This window comes from Erythrolamprus reginae, chromosome 1 (genome assembly GCF_031021105.1).
Source record: "Erythrolamprus reginae isolate rEryReg1 chromosome 1, rEryReg1.hap1, whole genome shotgun sequence".
Taxonomy (NCBI): domain Eukaryota; kingdom Metazoa; phylum Chordata; class Lepidosauria; order Squamata; family Dipsadidae; genus Erythrolamprus; species Erythrolamprus reginae.
The window spans coordinates 72,466,931-72,494,244 of NC_091950.1; the positions used below are offsets into that span (position 1 = coordinate 72,466,931).

The 27,314-nt window shown below is 37.0% G+C and overlaps 1 protein-coding gene across 1 annotated transcript; it reads left to right on the plus strand.

Moving 5' to 3' along the window:
• Positions 1–27,314, plus strand: SNX6 (sorting nexin 6). Its single transcript, XM_070755705.1, has 14 exons — positions 1–178; positions 337–384; positions 6,403–6,507; positions 7,300–7,410; positions 8,944–9,065; positions 10,375–10,498; positions 14,191–14,286; positions 15,459–15,564; positions 16,528–16,603; positions 21,726–21,765; positions 22,602–22,688; positions 23,212–23,371; positions 24,722–24,807; positions 26,627–27,314. Exons 1-14 carry the CDS (start codon positions 173–175, stop codon positions 26,678–26,680), a joined length of 1,221 nt encoding a protein of 406 aa, XP_070611806.1. The 5' UTR covers positions 1–172; the 3' UTR covers positions 26,681–27,314.

Genomic DNA, 27,314 nt, shown 5'->3' on the forward strand with positions numbered 1-27,314 from the left:
ACACGGTTTCTGAGGAAAGCCAGCAACGCAGCTGTCACGCTCCCGCGTCAGGCCCCGCTCTCGCCTTCTCCTGGGAGCCGCCCTTAATCCCGCCCCTTCGCTCTGGGCGGGTCGGACTGGTGGGTTAGTCCCGCGCTCGCGAGGCCCGAAGGGAAGGGCTGGGAGAGCAGCCATGATGGTAGGTGCTCGGGTAGTTGTGGGCAAAGGGGGGAGGGGGGGCTGGTCCGCTCACCACTTACCTGTCGGTCGCTTTCTCTCTCTCTCTCTCCCTTCCTTTCGTCTCGGGGATGCCTCCGGACACCTCGCGCTCCGCCGCACCGCCTTTGCTCGGGACAGGAAGGCTCAGACGACGGCCCAGATTTCCTTTCCGAGGAGGACCGAGGAGTAAGTGCTGCCTTTGCAGATGTGGGGGGGGGGAGGTTGTGTCCAGCTGGAAGCAGGCAGTTTCATTTAGCCGCGGGGGGCGGGGGGGATGGTTCGGCGCGTGGCGGTCCTCGCGATCCTAACACCCCCCTCGGGGCTGGTGGGCGGAGGAGCTGGGCGGCCGAAGCGGGTGGGGGGGAGGTGAGACGACAGGCGCAGGGAAAAGGGCCTTTTTCCTCGCCCGGAGGAACCAGGAATGGGCCGCTGCTCTGGGCCCACTTTGGATTTGTCAAATAAAATCCCTGGTTGCTTGTGCCAGTTCTGAGGGGGTTTTCTATAAACGTTTTGTAAAGTCGGCCTAAAAATGTACAACCACTGTCACGAATAACCATCGAGAAAGGCTGTAATTTACCTCAAGGGCAACCGGAATGCTCATTTCCTTTCGGAATGATAAATGTAAATGAGTCTGCAGTTCCAAGAGTTAATAGCTATTTCAGTGGTTTTTTGGGTCAGTTTCGTGAAATAAGCTGGTGTCATTTACCAGATATCCCAGACCACGGTTAAAAAGACTCTGAAAACATCCCATCCATATGCTGAAGCAAAAGACACTTGGTTTAAGTCATACATTAAACTAAAACATAATGCAATTTGTTTTGATTTTGGTGTATCCTGGTTTTTGGTTCAAACAATAGTTTAGCTAGAGTCCTGACCATAGTTCCTTAATTTCCCAAAGGGCACTTCGAAATAGTAAATAATGCATAGCTAGTTCTTTTCTTTCCCATTTTGCAATAATCCTGCAAATTATATTAGGTGAAAGTTGTTTCTCCAGACCAGTTGGACTATTTAATGATGGCTTGGGAGCTATACCTTGGTTGGACTTCTCTTCTATAGCTACCATTCTAAGTGTTATTTCTTTGACTTAGAAAGTTATAAGGATAGTGTGGTGTTCACTGTAAGAATCATGTAGACTGTGATAGGTAGTCAAATATTTTAGAAACTTTAAAGAGAAAATTACAGAAAGAAGTATCAAGTAGAACTATACTATCAACAAGCTGAATTTTTGCCTTAGAATAACGACCTAGGAAAAAATGGACTCTTTACATTAGGAATCACCAACCTTTCAGACCTCAGGGACCACTAAATTCATAATTTTAAATCCCGTGGACCACTAATACGATTTTTTAAAAAATAATAATAATTAGTGCAATATAAAAATGCAAATAGTTTTTCTGTGGACCACCAACATTTTCTCATGGACCACTGGTTGGTGACCATTGTTTTACAGTGATAATTCTTTATTCTCCCATTTACTATAAAATTCTGTTTTTCATAAATGTAGAAGTTAGATATACTGTACTTCTATGATAGTATATCTTCTACTGTAGTATAACTTCTATGGTAGTATCTCTTATCGCCATAATGGTGAACCTATGGCAGTGATGGTGAACCCTTTCTCCTTTGGGTGCCAAAAGAGCATGCACGCATGCTGTCGTGCATGTGCGAGTGCCCACACCCATAATTCTATGCCTGGGGAGGGTGAAAATAGCTTCCCTCAACCCCCGGAGGCCCTTCGGAACCTGGAAATGGCCTGTTTCTCAACTTCTGGTGGGCCCAGTAGACTCGTGTTTCACCTTCCCCAGGCTCCAAAGACTTCCCTGAAGCAGGAGGAGGGTAAAAATTCCCTCCCCATTCCCCCAGAGTCTCTGAAAGCCAAATCGCCCCACAGAGCCTTTGTGCGAGCCAAAAATCAGCTGGTCAGAACACACATGCACGTTGGAGCTGAGCTACAGCAACAGCTCATGTGCCAGCAGATATGGCTCTGCGTGCCATCTGTGGGACCTATGTCATAGGTTCGCCATCACTGACCAATGGCAATAGCACACAGCACAGAGAAGGAGATATGAAGTACAGATTACAAACTCTTAAGAGACACCATGGAAAAATGAATGAAAAGAAAGGAGGAGAGAGATGGAAATAATCAGGAGACCTAAGTCTCCTGAAAGCCAAGACAAGGAAATATGACATGAAATATGAAGTGTATGTAATGCTTAGCTTCATTGTAACTATGGTAGCAGACAAGGAAAGACCGCTATGTTTACTGTGTTTAAAAATGTTGGCAGTGGACAGCATGAAGCTAAATAAACTAAGGTGCTACATTACACCCCAATCACACTGATAAGCCACTTGGTTTTTTTTAGCAAAAACATGCTGAATATTGCAAACAATCGTCCTGAGGGAGAGTTGGGGAGGGGTTCAAAATGTTTACTTCTTCTTGGGCGGGGGTGTAACAGAAAATAATTGAGAAATACTGGATTAACCTATGGGGCTGTTCTTTTTAATATAGCTTTGTGTTCAAGAGTTGGGGACACAATTATAGTTAATTGTCATCTTGAAAAAAGGCAATGGAGATCAGTTTTGTCCTGAACAGTTCAGCAATTTGATGGAAAATTCTGAATATATCAGAAGATGTTTCCTAGGGAAATCATGTAATGGATGCTGGAGCCAATCTACTTCAATTGCATGCCCTTCAGAACTGTTAAGTAAAATTCTTACTCACCAATAATTGGCTCTAAATTCTGGAAACTAAAGTCTTATCATATATGAAAAATACTATATTGAGGAAGGCTGGCATGGAATTATGTATCTCTAATCTTGTTGCTAGAATCATGTAACTAGAGCTCAGTTTTACAAATAATGATAGAAATACTTGACTGATTTCCGTACTACTGTATATTATATTTGATACCATTTTGAGAATCTGATCCCAACTCATTTTGTCTCTCTTAACTTCCAGATTTTTTTTTCTATTGTCAGTAGAAAATAAGTCCAAGAGTTGAGTACTATAATCTTCTATGTATATTGATGTGTTTTCAGAATGGCTTTCATATTGCTATTCTAGTTTTATTGTTATAAAATATTCAATATCTGAGCAATAATTGATTAAATACTCTTGAAGATAGAGTGCTACTATTTAGAGTGGTGCTTCCTGTTTCTTGCCAACTGATCCTAAGCAGTATTTTTTTAAAGAATGAGTAGTACCAAGCAAACATTAGGTTACTATCACTCCAGCTGACAAAAAAAAAAAAAAGACCTTGTGAAGACCTGGCTTGGGGGGGGGGGGCTGTGAGTGTTACACCTAGTTACAGCCAAACTGTGATTGCCCTGATGTGTATGTTGTTTGATTGGATAGTTAGTTAAGAGTTTTTTTATCATTGGTATTATGGGTTTTTACTGTTTTCTATCTTTATTTGACTTCTTGTAACTTTATATTGTATTATTATTGTGAGCTGCCCTGAGTCCCACTGGGATTGGATGACAGCATAGAAGTAGAATAAATTAAATTATATTAAATACTTTGTTGGAATGTTAGAAGCTAAATATTTTGTTGCAGTATCTGATACACAATCAGAATAAAAGATAATACATGACTGCTTGATCAGAAAACTGTTTCACATAGTAAAATTGTTCCTTCCCAAACTTTTCCCTTTATTACCTAAAACTGCTTATGAATTTTTTTTATCAAACTTCAAGGACAAGTTGTAACTTCCTTCCTTTAGCATTCTTATAACTTTGAATAATTGCTGAACAAATAGTTGCACTCTGAGAGCTACTGTGTTTTTTCCAAAATAAGACCATGTCTTTATTTTTTTGAACCTTGAAATAAGCGCTTGGCCTTATTGTCATGCACTCAAAAACTTATTATCGTGGGATATCTTATTTTGGGAGAAACAGGGTACCTGTATTATAAAACAATATCATTGAATAATCCTAATATCACTTCAATAAATTACAATTGTAATTTCAATTTTTATCTTAATATAAATACTTTGGGAGATTTTAAAATGTATTTTAGTATCTTTAAAGTAATAATTTTTAAGTCATTTTAAATGTCTTGTGAAGGGTAATGGAATTGTGTGTTGCTACTCAAAGAAAAATATATTTTACTGGGTTTTGGCTAATTTGGGAAACACTGGTATTAAACCATCAAGTGTAATTAATACAGTAGCATTATTTTTGAAGGAAACATTCTTAGAGTTTACTGAAAAGCTTGGACAAAATAATAGATATATTTGCATATTTATGTAGTGCAAATGTTTATGTGTTGTTTAAAGGTTGTAGAAGTTTGGAAATTTTTACTTGTAGTATAAGTTTGAATGGAAAAAAGGAAAAGGAAGCCAAGTTGTAATTCTAGAGTTTTTTAAGCTTAAGTTACACTCTAATTTGGTGTCAAACAGAAGTAATAGAAATATAGGAAATTTATATTGCTGCCAGTAGGTCAATTTTATTTAATAAAAATCTTTCCCTTGAACAATATGTCTGATCCATAATTAAATCAGGTTTTTTAAATTTGCGATTTAAATTCTTTTAAAATGTAAGTATTACATTTATCTTAATTGTTATAATACTAAGTATGAATGTAGCCCTATAGCAATGATTGTGAACCTTTTTTTGGTTGACCTACCAAAAGGGAGTGTATGCATGTGCTAGCACGTGCCCCCTTGCCCACACCCATTCCTCCCCCCCGTATGCGCCTGTGCCTGCACACAACCCCCCCCATCCCCATGTATGTGCATAGGTCTCAGTGAAGCCTGGGACAGTGAAAAAATGGTCAAATCGGGAAAACCAGAAGTTTGCAAAAAAGACTTCTGGTTTGCCTGTTGGGTTGTTTATTGCATTCAGGTGCTTTAGGGAAGTTTCTATGAAGCCTCCAGAGGGCGAAACAGCCTTTTCCAAGGCCAAACATCATCTAGCCAGTGCATGCATGTGGGCTGGAGCTGACATAGATATGGTTCCAGGTGCCATCTGTGGCATGCGTACCATAGGTTCACCATCATTTCCCTATATCTTGATGTACAGTTAATCTTTGAATTTATGCTTCCTCTTGGGGGGAAAGGTCTAAAAGAGTGGCAATAGTAAGAGCAGGAGCTGTTGAAAACTGGTGGCAATTAGGAGATGATGGAATTATCCTGTGGTCATTGCAGGTTGTTTGTGGAACTCATAGATGTGATCCAAGACTATTTCAATCATCATGAACCACACATGCTAGAAGCAGCAATTTCTGTTATTGGCGGCAACAAGTTCTCTCTGAAGATTACTGTATTGCCCGAATCTCTAATATAAGTTAATTGGAAGATTAAAAAATCTGTGGACACCCTGCACTGCTTGCATTTTAATTTTTTAGAAAAACAGTACATCTTTGTTTTGTAAGAGAGCTAACATTCTCTGTCAAAAATGTGTGTTGGGAATTTATGCATTAGTGAATTATTTTATTCCAAGGTAGGAATGAAGTTACAAAGGAAGAATTGAAATATTAAAGTTAAGAGATTTGTTCCAATATGTATCTTTTTTGGTTTAATATTCTAGTGCTTAAAATCTCATGTCACCTAATATTATGCTGCAAATCTTAACAACAAACATGCAATATTTAACCTAATTTACAAGCATTATTATAAGTATGAGTTCTGTCTTATAAAAGGAATTCTGCCTGATAGATATGCAAATATTCTCTAGATGTCTAGCAAAAATACATATATTCATGTAAACAATTGTAATTTTAGCATAATTAATATTTGAATTGCCTGTTACTTAGACTTTGATGTAATTAGTGGGTTTCATTTTTCAACATTTAGTTGCTTATAATGGGAGATATCTTCTACAGTATTGCTATCATGTAGCAACCAGTATGCTTCCCTGATGCTAATTCAACCATTAGGCTAAAAAAAGGGTCCTAAATTCTGCTGTAGTCAGTAACAAGGAAATACTGATTCATTTCCAAATCAGCAAGTAATTTTTGGGTTAATTATAAGTGGTTTAAAAAACAATGGAATTTAATTTTTTTGTCAGAGGGAATGATGACAGTAACATAAATCAACATATATTTACAAGTAAAATTTATGCTGATTTGTCTTACTGACTACTATCATTCCTTCTACTCTGTAATGTTTTATAATGTTTAATTTGGTTGTTTCTAAGCTAATGTACAATCAAAATCAATACATGACCTTTTATTTCCCTTACTAATTAATTTCTTCTTTTTAGCTTAGAGCTGTTACGGTAGATCTGCAAACTGATGCTGCTTTGCAAGTGGACATTTCAGATGCTCTTAGTGAAAGGGACAAAGTCAAATTCACTGTTCATACAAAGGTAATCCTTGAAATTCCTTTTATTTATACTATTAATTAATTTTTTTTAAAGTTAAATAAAGCTAATTGTGTAAAGATTAAATTTTAGATCTCATTTTGATGAAACAGTTATGGGAAGTGTTTGGTTATATCCAGCATAACCAAAAGTCCAGTAAATCAAGACATTCTTATATTCAGATGATGGTTATTGGTATCATGTATATACAGTAATACCCTGTTTGCCCCCAAATAAGATATCATCTGATAAGCCCAATCGGTCTTTTGAGTACATGGCAATAAGGCCAAGCACTTATTTCAAGGTTCAGAAAAAATATAAGACAGAATCTTATTTTCGGGGAAACATGGTATGCTCAATAAGATTGGCTATATTTTGTCATTTGTATGATGTAATGTGATTTGCAATATGTGATTAATGTGAAGTCTTGTATTGAGATCCACAAAAATGGACTTTTGCTGTATAATATTTTGATGTAAATCATGTTACTTTCAGTAGGATTTAACTAAAATTTAAAATGTATTTATCATGATTAGATTATTAATACACTTCTCTGTGGAAAAATGAATATACATGAACTAAGATTTATTATGCTATGGGTAGTGGAGTGAATATAAAACCAGCTCTGAGATTTCCATATTTTCCTCACTCCCCAATAGTTGCTTAATTATTTTTGGGTTTAGAATGCCCTATTTGTGAATCTGTTGTGGTTGCAGTATAATACTGTACTTTGTATTGTTTTTGTATTAACATGAGGTAAAGCACTTATTATTTCATTCTTTCAATTTTGTTTTGCAGAGTTCTTTACCAAACTTTAAACAAAATGAATTTTCAGTTGTCAGACAACATGAAGAGTTTATCTGGCTTCATGATTCCTTTGTTGAGAATGAAGATTATGCAGGCTACATTGTAAGTAGTCCCCCCCCCAGTGTAAAAAGAGGATCTGACAGTAACAAATGCTCCCATACTTCCTGTTGAACATTTCTATGAAACACCACAGAATGTTTCATTAAAATTTATTCTTCTGAAAATGAAACCAGTTGTTTGAAAGAATTCCAGGATGCAGTTCTTACTTTAATTTCCCACTTGCTGCATCAGCCTTTTTGCTGCTTAGCCAGGATCTTTACATGTCTTAATATTTTACATCTGATTTTCAAGGGATAAAAACAATAAACTCTATGTACTGAAACATCCAGTTGATTACTTTTATTGCTTCAATTAAGGGAGGAAATATTCTGAAATAGTGCTAATCAAAAAATGCATAACTGATTATTGGGCTATGGAGTTTTTTTGAAGTGGAAGTGTGCAATACATCAACATATATAAAATTACTGTAAAAGTAGAAATATGAAATGTGTTCCCTGTAATAAAATGGCAGTTGATTTAATATGAAGGAGAAGTAGCATGTTTTTTGAATGCACTATCAAAAGAAAGATTTGCAGTTTTAGAGAATTGTGCTTAATTATTTAAAGAATTGAATGTTGTAAGGAATAAAATAATTTTTACAAATCAATTGTCATTAATTGGAATATAAACTCAATTGTACCCATTTATTTTTAACTTCTGCAGCTAAATATTTCCTTTAACAGTATTTCCTGTTGATTTAGCTGTAGTAGGCAGATTTACTTGTCTTTTTTTTTTATCCCAAAAGAATAAATTACACTGCTGTAATTCCTGGTCAATAAGGCAAATAGTTAAGGGTAATTGATGTGAGGGTATATTGCTAAGAAATAAATTATTTTCCTAGAATAAAAGTACATCTGTTGAAATGACGAAGGCCTGATAACTAATAAAGCCAAATGAGGAAGATGACACATATTCCTGAGTCTAGTTCTTGATCAGTTTTTCACAGCTGCAGTATAGTGTAGTGGGAGAATAATGTTATACATTTTATAGTGTTTTTTCAATGCTATCACTATGAAGAAAAAATAGTATTAATTACATTTCTACATTTGTAGTTCTATATATTTCCAATAAACCACTGAATGGCTATTGATTAAATCCATGACTTTTTAAAAAAGATATTTGGATCTAAACTTTCCAGTAATCATGCTTAATTTTTGGATGCTATTTAGAACTGCTTGAAAGAATTTCTGATTTAAAATGACCCATATTGATTTATGACAGATATAGCATATATTTTAAAATAGGCCCTTTTCATAATGTCATAACTCCGTAAGCATTATAATTGGAATAGGAAACACATGTTATCTTGAACTGTTATGGAAAGATAATATTTAAATTATTTTAAAACACCACTGAAGCAGATTGCATAAATAAATTCTTAATGAAGTTGAAGTAAGATTGATTTATGTCTTAATGCAATGCACAGTATAAGACAAGAGGTTTGTGTTAATGTTTTTACACAGCTTACAGTATACTTATCCAAAGAGTTTTCACTGTATACGTTTTAAAAATAATCTTAATCTACTCATTTAACAGATACCACCAGCGCCACCGAGGCCTGACTTTGATGCTTCAAGAGAAAAATTGCAGAAGCTTGGTGAAGGAGAAGGATCCATGACTAAGGAAGAATTTACTAAGATGAAGCAAGAATTAGAAGCGTATGTGTATAGTTTTTTTAGTTTTTTTAATATTTCCAATTCCAAGTATTTCAAGAAGTGTCAGGCATATTCATACTTGCCTATGATTGCTGAATTAATACCTTGCTTGTATTAAAATAATGGAAGATTTGAGTGATTAAAATTCAAGAACTGCCTATAATGGAATGAGAATACAAATTATTTCTTTCTGTTCTGTCTCACACAACAAGCAAGTAACAATTAACTTCCAATTTAGGCTCAGACACACGATTTTGAAATAAAATAGTCCATTGTACAATCAGGTCTATTGAAAAACACAAATTAGAACAAAGGAATGTCTTTCGACTGCCAAAATTCAAAGCGAGTGGCAGAACTGATAAGCAAGGTTTCAAAACAAAATCTCCCAAAGCAAATTTACTCTTTAATTCTTCAGAACTGCAGAAAGATATGTTTGTAAATGTGCTCTTTTCCTTCGAAGGATCAAACGTTAATTTTTTGCAAAAGGAACCTCCCAGTCCCCTTCCCTTTTATACACCCCGGGATTATAGACTACATAGAGCTGTACTCAAATCCTCCTTTTGAGTCTGCGTAAGTGCTCTTGCCTCCCCGCATCCTTCTCCTTCCAAAATAGGGTCGCTCACCTCCTCTTCCTCATCAGACCCAGGCAAAGCCCCAGTTGGGGGTTCTATAGTCTCTGCAGGACCCTCACACTCTATCTCTCCCTCCTCCTCACTGTCCGACTCTTCTGACAGCCACACAGGCCGAACATGCCCAGACAGACCCAGTTCATCTGGCTTGATGTCTGTTATTAAAGAACCTGGCTGCGATCCGACCACAACACCTTCTAAAAGTCCAGTGTCCTATTTTGTATATGTGTTTTTAATTTTCATATACATTAAAATACATGATTATGACAGTAAGTACTTTGTTTATGAAGGTATTTTGGTAATATAAAACGAGCTTCCACAATTATCAGAATAAGGACCATGTATCTCTTATAGGGGAGAGTTGTGGAGGTCTTGGAAAGAGGAAAAATTGACAGAAATCACCTCATTCCTTTAGGACCTTCTGTCAGCAAAAGGACAATACTTGGATGTTCTGAATTTTTACTCTCAGCTGTTAGGGAATAGTAAGATTTTAGGGGAAGACAACTTTCCTTTAGTTCCCAACAAAGAATTGGTGGTCTTTCTATTAGTTTGCTTGAAATTCTTCTTTAGTTTGATTTATTTTAATTTTTTATTTTAATTAAATGCAACTAACTGCAGCATTTTGTTTTGAAATCCATCATTTTGAAATACTTTTACAAAATAATATTACTTTTTATATTTAGGGAATACTTGGCAATCTTCAAAAAGACAGTAGCTATGCATGAAGTCTTCTTATGCCGTGTAGCTGCTCATCCCATTTTGAGAAAGGATTTAAATTTTCATGTCTTCTTGGAATATAATCAGGATGTGAGTACTGAAATATATCGCAAAAAACCCCTTGTACTTATCCAGAAAACAATATACAGTGGAACCCCGACATAAGAGCTGCTCTACTTAAGAGCAACTCGAGATAAGAGCTGGGAGGGGAGAGATATTTTTGTTCTACTTACAAGCCCAAATTCGAGATACAAGCGCCAAGGAGCTGTTTCCTGAAGCCAAACGCTAACTTCCGCGTTCGGCTTCAGGAGACAGCTGCGAAGTGGCGCGCGTGTTTTAAAAGGTTGCAGCCGGCCTGGGGGGCTCGGGGGGGGTGCTTGCAGCTTTCTTTCTTGCTCTTTTTCTTTCTCTCTTTTACCTTCCCTTCCTCTATTTCTTCTTTTCTTTCTCATTCCCACCTTCTTCCCTCCCTCCCTCCCTTCACTCATTCCTCTCTTACTCTCCCCTTTCATAAGTTTCCTTGCTTCCTTCCTCTGTTCCTGTCCCTTCCCTCTTTCCTTCCTTCCTTCCCACCCTCCGTCCATTCATTCACCCATTCCTCTCTTGATCGCTTAAAGCCGGTCCCTGGTGCAAAAAGGGTTGGGGACCTCTGTCCTACAGGATTGGGTGGCAGAGAAGTTGAACATATGTAAATTTAAAAGTTTAAGAAAGTTTACAAGTTAAGTGAAAGAAACTTCATTATTCATTTATATGTACATGTACATTTCTTCATTAAAAACATGTCTTTCTGCATAATTTAGACTAACTTTGTGAGTTTTTTGAGGGCTGGAACCAATTAAAATTATTTACATTAATTCCTATGGGGAAAAGTCGTTCGAGATAAGAGCTGCTCGACTTAAGAGCCCAGGTCCGGAACGAATTAAACTCGTATCTCGAGGTACCACTGTACTCATAACATTGAGCAATTGTACTGTATTCATTTAAAAATTAGATGCTTTTTATTAAATAAAATTCTATAAAAGGTATAGAAATACTTTTTAAAATATATGAACATGATGGCTAAAATTATCATCTAAAGTCTCCACAAAGAAAGAACAGCAGATCTCTGCAGTAAACCTCTTGTCCCATTTAATAGATTTTAATGATGGCAGAGGATATGGCAGTTCTAAAATTGTTGGGTATGTTCCTTACAGAGATCAAATTTGATAAGGATAATGGGAACCTTTCTCTTAGGAGTCAGAGAGGTTAAAATGCAAAAAATGAAGTATAAAACATAGACAGCTCTTTCAGTAAAGGGTAGCAAGGGGAACAGCTTCCTGAGGAAGTAGAGTAATTGTTAACAATAAAATTGGAAATGAGTAGCATTCATTCCCCACCCCCCACCCCCAGATTAATTCAAAGTTAATGTGAGAGCAAAAAATGTTTTTTTCAGATCGGGAGAACTGATAATAAAATAGGAAATGAAAGCTGGCATAAATATGGGATGTCATTAGGGAGGGGAATTTCTAACTTTGCATTTTCCAGGTGAAAAAAATGATTTTGGGTAGTGCTATACTTCTCTCAAATAATCTGCTAAAAATCACATTTGAAATGAGCATTTCTATTGAAGTTATTTCAAAGGATATTATATTAATGAATATTTATAGAAACCAACAGCCAAATGATAGGACTGAAGCATTTTATATGGTTGGATGCCCATTTTGAAGGAGGCTCCACTAATTACCGTGTTTCCCCGATAGTAAGGCAGTGTCTTACTATCTTTTTACCCCCAAAAGCCCCACTGTGTCTTACTTTGGGGGTATGTCTTACATTGTCCCGGGCACCGGGGCCGGCTCGTCTTCGGGCGCGGGGAGCTGCCGGAAAGGAGGCGGGCGCCGACCTCGACGTTCGGCGGGTTGCGGGGAGCATCCCCTCGCCGCTCCCGGCAATGTTTCTCGGCAGGGGAGGCCAACTCCGCGGCGACACGGACGCTCGGCTGGCTGGCTAAAGGCAGGTCAAGGGGTGGATGGGCAGTCAAAAAGGGTGAGCGGCCGCCGCTGCGCCCTCCTTCGCCCGCCTCCTTTCCGGCAGTTCCCTGCGCGCCCCTCGCCTTCGCTCGCCGCGGCGCCACCCGCCTCTTCCCCTGCCGAGGCTCAGCTGCAAGCGGCTCCGAAGCGAGCGGAAAGGAGGCGGGCGAAGGAGGGCGCAACTCCGGCCGCTCGCCTCGGAGCCGAGCGGCCTCGCTGGCCGCTTGCAGCTGAGCCTCGGCAGGGGAAGAGGCGGTGGCGCCGCGGCGAGCGAAGCGAGGGGCGCGCAGGGAGCTGCCGGAAAGGAGGCTGGTGAAGGAGGGCGCAGCTCCCTGCGCGCCCCTCGCCTTCGCTCGCCGCGGCGCCACCGCCTCTTCCCCTGCCGAGGCTCAGCTGCAAGCGGCTCCAAGGCGAGCGGAAAGGAGGCGGGCGAAGGAGGGCGCAGCTCCGGCCGCTCGCCTCGGAGCCGAGCGGCCTTGCTGGCCGCTTGCAGCTGAGCCTCGGCAGGGGAAGAGGCGGTGGCGCCGCGGCGAGCGAAGCGAGGGGCGCGCAGGGAGCTGCCGGAAAGGAGGCTGGTGAAGGAGGGCGCAGCTCCCTGCGCGCCCTTCGCTCGCCGCGGCGCCACCGCCTCTTCCCCTGCCGAGGCTCAGCTGCAAGCGGCTCCGAGGCGAGCGGAAAGGAGGCGGGCGAAGGAGGGCGCAGCTCCGGCCGCTCGCCTCGGAGCCGATCGGCCTCGCTGGCCGCTTGCAGCTGAGCCTCGGCAGGGGAAGAGGCGGTGGCGCCGCGGCGAGCGAAGGCGAGGGGCGCGCGGGGAGCTTGGAAGCAATGTCATCGCCCCCCCCCCCGCAATACCGTTTATACCGTGTTTCCCCGAAAGTAAGACATATGTCTTACTTTCGGGGTATGGCTTATATAAGCCGACCCCCCTGAAACCCCCCATATGTCTTACAATCGGGGGGGTCTTACTATCGGGGAAACACGGTAATAGATCATAGTCCATCAGTAATGATGATAACATTTTTAAAAGCAGTCAGGCATTTAAAAAAGTAATATGTTTTATATAATTCACATTTTTCATTGAAATATTTCAGCTGTCTAGAAGAATACATACTTTCTAAAAATAATCAAAATGCAATTCAAATATACAAGATTTAACATGAACTTTAAAACCACATTAATTTTTTGGCCTAGTCATCATACTGAAATAAATGTCCTATTGAGCTGCCGGGACACAGTGGTTAGAATGCAGAACTGCAGACTACTACTACTGATCATTAGCTGCCAGCAATTTGGTGGATTGAAGCTCACCAAGCTCAAGGTTGACTCAGCCTTCCGTCCTTCCACGGTCGGTAAAATGAGGACCCAGATTGTTGGGGGCAATATGCTGACTCTGTAAACCGTTTAGAGAGAGCTGTAAAGCAATATATAAGTCTGAGTGCTATTGCTATTGATTTTCCTGATCCTGAAAGAAATTTGATAAATTAGAAATGCATCTAATAAATAAGAAAGCAAGCACATCAAAATCTACTGTAACCGTATAAGCTTGATTTTGTGTTGGAAACTATGTATTGTTTTTAACTGTGTTGAAGAAAAAATAAATAAAAAAACGATGAAATAAAAATCTACTGTAACTGAGTAGTGAATGAAATTTCACTGTACAAATCTGGAAATGAAAATGATATAACATTCTAGTAGTTTATCTTTAGTGAGAATTGATTTGCATTAATAACATTTCTGATTTGAAAAAAGTAAACACATGCATTTCTCTTATTTCAGTTGAGTGTACGGGGAAAAAATAAGAAAGAGAAGCTTGAAGACTTTTTTAAAAGCATGGTTAAGTCTGCTGATGGTGTCATTGTTTCAGGAGTAAAGGTGATTCTTTTAAAATCAATTGCATCATTTCCAAGTATTGCTCAAAGATATGAATTTAATTTGCAAGACAGGAATATATTTCAAATAATTTACAGAAAACTGATGTATAAAAGAGTATCTCTTTTCAACACACCATTAGTTTTCAATCTATCTAATGTTGAGAATTTCTGGGGAGACTTTGCTTGGGACTCGGAGCGCTGGATCTTTTTAACTTTCCTAAAGAAATTGAAACTTGCTTTCTGTCCTTCTGGATATAGAAATTGTAGGATGTTGTGGCCCTTGGATTGCTGCAGAGATGAGGCATAAATATGTAGCATTTTTCATATGCGATCTATCCATCTAATCTTGAAATGCTTGCTAAAATAATAATAATTTCAGAATTTTCTAATTTTATACCTGCAACTTAAATTATTTGGGCTAAATGGCATTCCCAGTCTAAGGATCTCCAACTTTGACTGGTCATTGGAAATACTTAGAATTTTAAAGCTACAGTATGGGCAATCTCATATAAGTAGTATGTTCAGTTACAAAATACTAATACATTAAAAGTTGTTCTCCACTATTTCTTCAAGCCTGCTGTGCGAATGGGTGCATTTTCAAACATTGTCATTCAAAAGTATTATATTTATACCATTCAATTGGTGCATGACTTCTATAAAACAGAATGTATTCTTGCTCTTCAGATTTTTAGATGTGAAACTGGGGGAAACACAAAAAAGGGGAAACATATTTTCATATTTATATACATATGAATAATTTATCTTTCTATACTTATACATTACATAGCTTGGTAGTTTAAAATATTTTTGCTGCTTTTCTCAAACTTGGTGTCCTTAAGATGGGCTGAAAATTTCAAGCTATCAATGGTTATGATGGAATACAATTTTGAACAAGGCAATCCCATTTCACCAGAATTATGTGTCTGGTGTTGCTTTCTTTATCTGAGCTTTAGAAAAAGAAATGACCTAGAAGTATTTTATATCAGTATGTTAAAATGCTACTATAGTCAAATTACTGGGGGGTTTTGAGAGTTAAAATTATGGGTACGTAACTGTTGTTTCTACAATTGATCTTTGTTTGTCTTGAGGCAGTTACATTTTAACTTGTTCAATAAAAATAAATTGCTTCTCTTCAAATTATTCTGCTTACTTCTGATGTGTCTTGGCATGCAGGATGTAGATGATTTTTTTGAACATGAAAGAACATTCCTTGTAGAATATCACAACCGTGTCAAGGATTCCTCTCTCAAGTCTGATAAAATGACAAGATCGCACAAAAGTAAGTTGCTTGCTGATACCTAGAATTTTGGGGAAATTGGGATAAATACCATTTTGGGGAAATTTGGATAAATACCATTAAGTAATCAGAACTGCAGAAAAAAACAATTACTGCCAACCTTCCTTCCATTTAGGCCTACATACTGCACCAATCAAAAAGAGGGTCATGAAAATATTTACGGCCCCCTCGCATCCTGGACATAAATTGTTTCAACTCTTATCCTCAAAATGTCACTATACATCAGTACAACTAGAACAGTTTTTCCCCTGAACACCATCATTCTGCTAAACAAATAATCCACTCACCATTGTCAAACTAATCACTAAGGTTGCATTATTATTATTGTTAGTCTTGTCATTCGTTCCTATCGTCCATCTCTTCCCATTTATGACTGTATGACTGTAACTTGTTGGTTGTATCTTTACGATTTGTATTAATATTGTTTCCTGATGACTTATTTGAACCCCATGACAATCATTAAGTGTTGTATCTCATGAATCTTGGCAAATGTACAGTGAGAATATTTGCACCAAGGAGAAATTCTTTGTGTGTCCAATCACACTTGGCCAATAAAGAATTCTATTCTATTCCTATTCCAAGTTCTAAATTTTATTAGTTTGTAGATTCCATTTTATGAGATAAATCTGGAATATATAATGAGGATAAATGGTATTTTGGAAAAATAGAGACTATACGGAAGTAACAAACTCTGTTTTGTTCTTTTTTATCCGTGTGTATAGAATTTTCTGATGCTAAACACATATTTCCTGAATTTTTGTTTATATCTTCCAAATAAGTTTTGAGATTTAAGATAGGTGTGACTTTAAAGAAGATGGAATTCCTGTAAATATGAATCATATGGCTGCTCTCAAAATTGTAGATGTACTTCACACCAAAATATGATTATTGTAGAAAATCTAAGAATATAAAATGAATTTAATGCCACATATTTTTCTTTTTCAGATGTTGCAGACGACTACAACAGAATTGGTTCTTCGTTATATACATTGGGAACACAGGACTCCACAGATATATGCAAGTAAGTCTCTCTTAAAACATACATAACTTTAAAAAATTATAGTGCATAATTTTGAATATTTTTAAATTGATTTGCATACCATATAGTAATTTCAGCTATTTTTCTCTCAACTTTGCACTTGGCTTTATGAAAATCCCTGCCATAGTTCTTAACAGATTTTCTTTCTAAGTAGATCTTACATTTAAAGAATGTTACCTTTAGAAAGTACTACTTCTATATATTAAAGAATTTATGTACATATGTGATAGATATTGGGCTAAGTTGAAAATCTTCTAAAATATACAAAATTAGGTTTATTAAGGATAGTATACTGCTATTTCCTAGAGACTGCTTAAATCAATTTAGATTAAATATCCTTTGTTGCCATTGCAAATGCTTGAGAGACGTCCTCAGTTAATAAACTCTTGGTTTGTTTGTTTTTAGGCTATGTTTCTTTGGCTCTTATTCCAGCCACAGTATGATTTAGCAGCAGATTCTGTACAGTAGTCTTTCTCTGCACCAGTTGCTGTTATTGTTTATGGCATGAGTAGGCAAAGTTTTTATTTATTTTATTTATTTATTAGATTTGTTTGCCGCCCCTCTCTGTAGACTCGGGGCAGCTAACAACAATAATAAAAACAGCATATAACAAATCTAATATTTAAATTACTAAAAACCCTTATTAAAAACCAAACATACACACAAACAAACATACCATGTATAAATTGTATAGGCCTAGGGGGAAGGTATATCTCAATTCCCCCATGCCTGACGACAGAGGTGGGTTTTAAGGAGCTTATGAAATGTGAGGAGGGTGGGCTCTTTTATGACATGTGGACTTAAATTCCCAGCATGTTTGGCTCAGGAATTCTGGGAGTTGAAGTCCACAAGTCATAGAAGAGCCAACTTTGCCTACCCCTGGTTTATGGTTTATAGAATATTTGAAAATGCACAATGTTCTGTGATCAGAATTATTTCTCAGTCTTTCACATATTGGACTTTTGCTTCCTATTTGAAGCGGATTGCATCACAGCACTGCTTTCTTTTCCCCTCTGCCAATTGGCCTCCATTTTTAATTTCTTAAGACTAGAAATTTTCAGTCACAAACTCTACTACCGTGTTTCCCCGAAAACCCTGCTTTGGCCTTATTGTCATGCACTCAAAAGCCCAGTTGGGCTTATTATCAGGGGATATCTTATTTTGAGGGAAACAGGGTACTAATAATGTATTAATTTTACATGTAGCCCAAATCCTAGTGAAGGAGTGATTTACAAATTGTTAAAAACTTTAAAACAGGTCTTCAAGCTCTTCACCAGTAAGAGTAGGGACTGCTCAAATCTCGAACTTCATTCCAGAATGCTATAAAAGAATAAAAAGATCCCAACATTTAAGCTTTCCTTTTAAAAAAAAAAGATCTCTTCATACAATTTATTGCTTTCTTTTCCAAGCTAAAATTACAATTGTGAACTTTTGGAACTACTTGTAATCCTGACTAAACAGATATAATCCAAAATAGTGTGCTGTCTCATGCCTGTGTTGAACAGCTTGAGGGAATATTCACTGTTTTTATTGGAATGTATGCATGAATGTATGTATGTATGCAATAATCATAATACAGTAAACAGCCAGGTAGTCCTGTAAGATGTGAGGTTCCTTTAAAAAAAAATTATTTAGTTACAGTATTTAAAATTTTTACATAGCTGTGTATGATTTACATAGTTATCTTAGAGTCTGATCTTCAGAAAGGTTTACAGAAATGAATTCTGCCTCCAAGTAAAAGCTTTTTGAGGAGCTTCAGAAAAAGATTATTAATGCGCATAGGATAGGATAGGATAGAATAGAATAGGATAGAATTATTTATTGGCCAAGTGTGATTGGACACACAAAGAATTTGCCTTTGGTGCATATGCTCTCAGTGTACATAAAAGAAACGATACATTTGTCAAGAATCATGAGGTACAGCACTTAACGTTTACCATAGGATACAAATAAGCAATCAGGAAACATTAATACACTGCTCAAAAAAATAAAGGGAACACTCAAATAACACATCCTAGATCTGAATGAATGAAATATTCTCATTGAATACTTTGTTCTGTACAAAGTTGAATGTGCTGACAACAAAACACACAAAAATCATCAATGGACATCAAATTTATTAACCAATGGAGGCCTGGATTTGGAGTCACACACAAAATTAAAGTGGAAAAACACACTACAGGCTGATCCAGCTTTGACGTAATGTCCTTAAAACAAGTCAAAATGAGGCTCAATATTGTGTGTGGCCTCCACATGCCTGTATCATCTACCTACAATGCCTGGGCATACTCCTGATGAGGTTGCAAATGGTCTCCTGAGGGATTTCCTCACAGATCTGGATTAAAGCATCCACCAATTCTTGGACAGTCTGTGGTGCAACGTGATGTTGGTGGATGGAGCAAGACATGATGTCCCAGATATGCTCAATCGGATTCAGGTCTGGGGAAAGGGCAATCCAGTCCATAGCTTTAATGCCTTCATCTTGCAGGAACTGATGACACACTCCAGCCACATGAGGTCTGGCATTAGGAGGAACCCAGGGCCAACCGCACCAGCATATGGTCTCACAAGGGGTCTGAGGATCTCATCTCGGTACCTAAAGGCAGTCAGACCACCTCTGGAGGGCTGTGTGGCCCTCCAAAGAAATGCCACCCCCCACCATTACTGACCCACTGCCAAACTGGTCATGCTGAAGGATGTTGCAGGCAGCAGATCGCTCTCCACTGTATCTCCAGACTCTATCCCGTCTGTCACCTGTGTATGAACCTGCTTTCATCTGTGAAGAGTATAGGGCGCCAGTGACGAATTTGCCAATCCTGTTGTTCTGTGGCAAATGCCAAGTGTCCTGCATGGTGTTGGGCTGTGAGCCCAATCCTCATCTGTGGACATCAGGCCCTCATACCATCCTCATGAAGTCGGTTTCTAACCGTTTGTGCAGACACATGCAATTTTGTGGCCCGCTGGAGGTCATTTTGCAGGACTCTGGCAGTGCTCTTCCTGTTCCTCCTTGCAGAAAGGTGGAGGTAGCGGTCCTGCTGCTGGGTTGTTGCCCTATGGCTCCCACCACGTCTCCTGGTGTACTGGCCTGTCTCCTGGCAGCGCCTCCAGCCTCTGGACACTACGCTGACAGACCCAGCAAACTTTCTTGCTACAGCTCGCATTGATGTGCCATCCTGGATGAGCTGCACTACCTGAGTCACTTGTGTGGGTTGTAGAGTTCGTCTCATGCTTCCACAAGTGTGAAAGCACAGCCAACATTCAAAAATGACATCAGCCAGAAAGCATTGGTACTGAGATGTGGTTTGTGGTTCCCACCTCCAGAACTACTCTTTTATTGAGTGTGTCTTGATAATTGCCAATAATTTCCATCTGTTGTCTATTCCATTTGCACAACAGCATGTGAAATTGATTGTCAGTGTTGCTTTCTAAGTGGATAGTTTGATTTCACAGAAGTTTGCTTTACTTGGAGTTATATTGTGTTATTTAAATGTTCCCTTTATTTTTTTGAGCAGTGTATAAATCGTAAGGATACAAGCAACAAGTTACAGTCATACAGCATAAGTGGGAGGAGATGGATGATAGGAATAATGAGAATACTAATAGTAGAGCAGCCATAGTGAGTAGTTTGACAGCGGTGAGGGAATTATTTGTATAGCAGAGCGTTGGCATCCAGGAAAAAAAAACTGTTTTTGTGTCTAGTTGTCTTGGTGTACAGTGCTCTATAGTGTCATTTTGAGGGTAGAAGTTGAAACAATTTATGTCCAGGATGCGAAGGGTCAGTAAATATTTTCATGGCCGTCTTTGAGGCATGCAGTGTACAGGCCCTCAATGGAAGGCAGTTGGCAGTAATTGGTTTTTTTCTGCAATCTGATTATCCTTTGATGATGTTTTTGATGTTAGATGACCATTTTAGGTCTTGAGATATGATAGAACCTAGAAATTTGAACATCTCTACTGTTGATACTGTGTTGCCTAGTATTGTAAGAAGTGGAAGTATGGGCGGGTTTCCACCATTTCTATGGTTTTGGGTGTTTTCAGTTCCAGATTGTTCCAGTTGCACCACGAGGCTAGTTGTTCAGCTTCCCGTCTATATGCAGTTTCATCATTGTCTCAAATGAGACCAATCACTGTTGCATCATCTGCAAACTTCAATAGTTTAACAGATGGAACGTTTGAGATGCAGTCATCGGTATATAGAAATAAGTGGTGGAAGTATACAGCCTTGTGTGTGTGTGTGTGTGTGTGTGCGCGTGTTAATTGTACAGGTATCTGATGTGATTTTGGCTAGCTTCACCTGCTGTTTCCTATCGGTTAGGAAGCTTGTGATCCACTTACAAGTGTGTTCAGGTACCACTAGCCGATTTTGTTTAGTTAAAATAATGTCCGTTATGATGGTATTGAATGTTGAACTAAAGTCAACAGAGAGGACTCTTAAGTAGGTTTTTGGAGATTCAAGATGTTGTAGGATTTAGGGCAGAGCCATATTAACAGCATCATCTGTCGATCTATTTGCTCGGTATGCAGATTGCAGGAAGTGGGGCAACAACCATAAGTCATCTGAACATATATGATATTTTAGGAGATTGAAAAGAACCCCAGAGCAAGCAGTAAAAGATCTGCAGGCCATGCTTACATTGTTTGATGTCAGTATTCCTGATTCCATTCTAAAGAATACACTGTACATGAGTTGTGTGCATGGTGTGATGAAAAACACTGTTGTCTGGGTGGCACATTGCTGCTTTTGGGAAGTTTGTCAAAGATGACCTAGATATTCCAGCAGACTTAGAAGGGCCATGATCTTCAAATTATAAAGTGCACTGGCTGACATTGGCTCATATTGGGTGGTTTCTATCTCTTATTTAGAGCTATATTAAAGAAAAATTGGGGCAGATAAATAACAGTGTGTGCCATCTTGAAGATTTAGGAAGGGATAACTATTATAAACATTAAGGAAGTTACTTTGATAACTATTGAAAGCTAATATGATTCAGTAGTTTCTGTGTATAATTGATAATGTTGTTCACCAGGTAATCATTAACATGGAATGATATCCACCAAAATTATGACCAGAAAACTATTTACAATATTTACTTTTCATTTACAGATTTTTCCTGAAAGTATCTGAATTGTTTGATAAAACAAGGGTATGTTATTATGAAAGATTGCAAGATTTCAATTTCATTAACTTATAGGTTCTTCAAATTTTGGGGTTTGCGGGTTTTTTTTCTTGGTTTGGGGTACTGTGACATCTTATTGTTCTGTATTACTTATACTTCCAAAATGCCTCCTGTCCAAACCTCTAAAAACATTAATTAATCAACAAACACAGACTCTAACAACAAATACAAATTAAATAAAGACCACAAACATGTACAAATTAGTACATACTTTCCAGTGGTGGGCTTCTGCCGGTATGGCTAATTGCACGCAGCTCCACATGCGCATTTTGGTGAGTTTTTTGCTTCCCCGCATGCATCCTCATGCAAGAGTTTGCTACCTGCACAGGTACAGGAAGCAAAATTGTGCTCAATCCCGTACTTGTGCGCCAGAGCCACTGCAATTCGCCATACCGGCAAGAGCCGACCACTGCTACTTTCAGTTTGATCAGAAGAACATCCATGGGATGTTCCACTCTCAGTATTTTAGGGAGTAGCCTGTCCACTTTATCCTCACCGTGCATAATCTCAATCATGTCTCCATTTATTCAACTCTTTAGACTCTTCTAGATTAAAAAGTCCAAAATGTCATAATCTTCCTGATAGGGAAACTCCTTGCTCATTTTAGTTGCCTCATCTGAACCCCCTTCAGCTCTACTATATACTGTTTGAGTTGTGGTGATCAGGCATTTTAAGATGTAGGCAATAGCTTTCTGTAAATGTCTGCTTTTAACAATAAAGTAGGAACATGTAATTGGGACACTATAAATGGAGATGGTTTGTACTACCTAAAATATTGTTTCTGACTTGCTTTTCTTGTCTAGAAAGTAGAGGCCCGTGTATCTGCTGATGAGGATCTTAAACTCTCAGATCTCCTAAAATACTACCTAAGAGAATCACAAGCTGCAAAGGTGAATTGAATTTCTGGTTGGAAAAGTAATTTGTAGATTTGATGTTTTAATAGAAATAACAGCCTGAAAATATTCAGAAAGTAGAATTCAATGGAACTAATATTTGATGTACTAAAATAGTATTTAGATGCTCTTATTTACTGGTTTGTGCTAGTAAATAATACTTTAGCAAGTACTTGCTAAAAACCAATAACATATGGTCAATTGTGTGTGTAAGGATGGGGAAATGAAACAAGCATAATGGGAACAGAAGTATTCTTGTGCTATAGTTACTTTTTTAAAAAGACAAGATGGTCAGTTCAGTTGGTTACTTCAGTAGTTACTTGTTTTCTGATATAGTTCATCTTAAAGAAATGAACTTTAATTTTTATGATAGTCATTTTAGAAAACTAATTTTTCCTATCTTTAATTTTTAGTGTAAATATAAGAATAATATTTGGAGTAACCTTGGATCATCCTTTAAGGTATTATTTGCAAAGTTAATGCACACGATCAGATTTTATTCCTTTTTTATTTATTAAAGGACCTTCTGTATAGGAGATCAAGGTCATTGGTGGATTATGAAAATGCTAACAAGGCATTGGACAAAGCAAGAGCAAAGAACAAAGATGTATTACAAGCTGAAAATACTCAGCAGCTTTGTTGTCATAAATTTGAAAAAATATCTGAATCAGCAAAACAAGGTACTTAAATAGTCTTGGGAATTGTCAAATTTTACAATGCATTAATTTCCAGAAGAGTCAGTCCTATTGCACCTTAAGGCTAACAAGTTAATGATCGTGTAATGTACTGTGGATTAATAGATACACTCCTATCAGATTTTTCAATCTTCTGAAATATGGGTAGTCCTTGACTCATGGCCATACTCGACTCTGACAATTATTATTGTAAATTGTTGTAAATCAGGATGATCATAAAGTGGGTCCTCACCTGACTGACATTTTATAACCTTTTTTTGTGGTGGTCATTATGCAAATATGGTGGCTGTATAGCAAATACAGTGGTGGTTAAGTGATCCCAATAATTAAGTAAACAAAGTAAATACCAATTTCTGAAAAAAACCCCATAAATCGTGGTCATGTAACTATAGAAATACCTGTAAATGCCTGTAAATGTGGGCTGGTTGCCAAGCACCAAAGTGCAGTCATGTAACACGGGCAGAAGCCAGGTTTTTTGGGGGAAGGGTCTGCAATGGCTTTGAATGGTCAAGAAGTGATCAATTTAAGTCAAGGACTGAGTATGTGTATTTACATTTTGAGGAGTGGTGAATTTCTAAGGATTCAGAGGAAATGAAATTCAGGCTATATGGACAGTGATAAGCGATAATAACGAAATATTCTATTTTATTGCATTTGATTTACTTCTAATATTGTTTACAGTTCCCCTTTCTCCCAGCCCCCCATCATCCAATACTTTTTGTAGGCATTAGTAGCAGCATATCATGAAATGGACTGAAATCCATAAAAGCTTATACAGTTAAGATTCTGTAAGATATGGAAATTGTTTTTTAAAAATGCACTTAATATTTAAAAAATAAGTATTGTTCATTAGTTCGTATTTATTCCTGTAAGAAAATGCTTTTATATAGAATACATTTGTTAAATTGTCCTTGTAATCAGAAAGTGTAATGCTGATTAATAGATTTAACAAAATTAAAGTGCTTAGAATGGTAATTAAATAAATTTAGTGTCACTAAAATTTAGTGTCAGGCAATTGTAGCTAGAAAATCTAAATCAGTTAAAATAAAAGTAAGTTTTTATCCTAGAATATCCAATTATGATGAAGATTGTATTGTATGGATTGTAATACTGTTAGAATTTTTTTTCCTGATACACAAAACAGTGATGACTTTATGATTTAACTATATAAAATGACTTGGCTAGATTTAATGCTATTAGATTTAATACTGTTGGACTGGATATATCAAGTTTATAAAAGCGCTGCTGGATCAAACTTTGTATTTGGATTTAAACAGATTTTTTTAAATATTACATTTTTATGACTGAACTGTCAAATCTTTTCATTTCCAAAAGAACTTATAGATTTTAAAACAAGAAGAGTTGCTGCATTCCGGAAGAATCTAGTAGAACTGGCGGAATTGGAACTGAAACATGCTAAGGTTATTGTTTTCTTTTTTCTTGTAATTTGAATATTGTGCACGTTAAAAGTGAAAACAATACACAATATTTCTTAACAATACACAATATGTCTTAATTTAATTGGAAATTAAATGTGTGATAGCCTTTTTTAAGACAAAGGATGAGCAATCTCAATTTGAATTAACATTTCAGGGTTACCTCTAATACAGAATATTTATTTCTGAATTAGTTTTCATAATTGAAGCAGCAAGTATCATTGAAATTAATGGAAGCTCTGACATCAGTTATATTTGCATCCGTAATAAGTTACAAGTTGTGCTTTATCCATTTTTCAACTCATTAACTAGAAGTGCCTTTAAACGTTTTTTAAAAGGAGTATGGGAATGTGGCTTTCATAACAAGGGTGAGGTACTTTGGATAGATGTTTTAGTGAAAAGGAGTAAGAGATAAAGTTATGTCTTTTAGATACACTATTTTGTTTAGAGCAGGTTATTAGTTTATTTATTTTTTCATAAATCCCTTTTATAAATAAACAAAAATCCTTGCTCAGTTCCCGTTTTAACATTTTGTCATCTTTTTTATCTTTGTTTCATGTGTGTTTTCATTCTATGATACCTGTCTTATAACCCTCAATTTTTCCTTTCCCCCAAATATTTTTATAACTAATATTTGTATCCCCTTTTCATCCTGTCTATCCATATATTCTTCCATAGTTTTGTCTGTGACATATTTCATTTCTTCTTTATAATCTTCTTAAACATACATTTTTAGGTACAACATTAATTGCTGTCAGACTGGTTATGAATTTCTTTCCCAGCTCTTTTTAAAAAATACTTTAAAATGGGTCAAAGGTCATATCTTTATTTCATTTTAAAGATTTCACTTTTCTTTTTCTTGCCTGAAACTGTAATTTCCTCTAATAATTCATGGAATTTCAGGTTCCATTACTGTTTTGTTTTCAACTTTCCATCTTTCTGGTAGAATAAACAATGTGCATTTCCATGGAAATGTTTTGTTTACTAATTTTTTAAAAAGGACTTTAGCAAAAGACCTAATATTTTTTTTAAAAATGGTCCCTTAATCCATTTAAAATCTCTTAAATTCTAATTCAGCCACTTTGCTATCTGTTTTATATTTTTAAAGTTACGGTACTTAAGCTTCTAAATTTCAAGTCTTTAGTACTGTAGTTCAAGTTTTATTTTCTTGTTTTCTTAAAACAATCTTTGAAAGCTGAGGGTCATCTTTGATTGAACTGGTGTACAAGCCTAATAATAACTACACTCAAACTTCCTCAGCCTGGGTATTCTGCTGTGTGGGTTTTAATTATCACAGTTCCTGAAAAACAATATGACAATAGCTGAGAATTCTGGGATTCTGGCAGACACTAATCAATGTGTTGAAATCATTGGAATACTCAGAAAATGATATCGGTAAATTTGGTTTTAGTCTTGTACATATTTAATCATTACATTTTAATTGGTAAATTGAGTTATAAGTGTTGAATTTATATTTTATTATACAGTATGTTGTCATTGCTTTCAGTCCCAATTTGAGACATTAACAGAATATTTGCAATTTAAAAAATGAATTATCAAATTGCTTCTATTTGCACGTTAGCTGAACATGTGATGGTTAGTAATGGGTAACAACTATAGGAGCATTTTATAAAAATCCAAAACTACTAAATCCCAGTATTATTTGTACTGAAACTGAATTATATAAAACACTGTCTTGTCAGTTCACTCATAATGATGTGCATCTTTAATAATATTACTAGTTTGAGATAGGAGGAAATCACAAATTAACAGTGACCTCTGGTTTTTCCCCCCATTACTACAGGGCAATTTACAGCTGTTGCAGAGCTGTCTGGCAGTACTTAATGGTGATACATAAACTAGAATCTGTCATCCTGTTAACAAGGGCTGCCTTCCACTGGAGTTTACGACTTTGAGTTAATATCTACAACATGGTGGATTTGGTGACAAAGGATACACAAACACGTTCTTTTTTTTCCAAAAAGAAAAACAAAAAACACATAATCTTATCAGAATAATTCCAAATTATATGAAGCAACAATATATTTGCTACATACAAATATTCACGTTAATTTAATCACTGTACACTTATTGTCCAAGAAACCAAATGTTCTGAGTCTTTTGTGAGAGTAGCCAATAGAATTATGTTTTTGTTTAAAGCTACTGTTAAATATTGCTGCCATTCTTATTTTACTACCTTTGTAATGTCTGAAGCTGATTTGAAACATATGGTTTCAAAATGATTAAATATTGCCACTAGGTGTTTGGATAATGTTACTGTAAAGCATTGTATTGGTTATTTCACATATTGTTATCAAGCATCTTAACTTTTTCAAATAACATTTCCTAGAAATTTTGGAGCAATCTTTATGTAATCTTTATAAACCAACCTCAGAAAAAAAGCAAATGCATTAGTATATTTGCCTTAACTTGTAGACTAATCTCAATTACTGTAAAATAAACAGCGCAATCATTGAATTTTTCTAAAACCA

What these genes read in the sequence shown, in the direction of transcription:
- SNX6 (XM_070755705.1), top strand. An exon ending in GACTCCACAGATATATGCAA is followed by an intron (nt 16,604 to 21,725) that starts GTAAGTCTCTCT and finishes TTTCATTTACAG; the next exon opens with ATTTTTCCTGAAAGTATCTG. An exon ending in AATTGTTTGATAAAACAAGG is followed by an intron (nt 21,766 to 22,601) that starts GTATGTTATTAT and finishes TTTCTTGTCTAG; the next exon opens with AAAGTAGAGGCCCGTGTATC.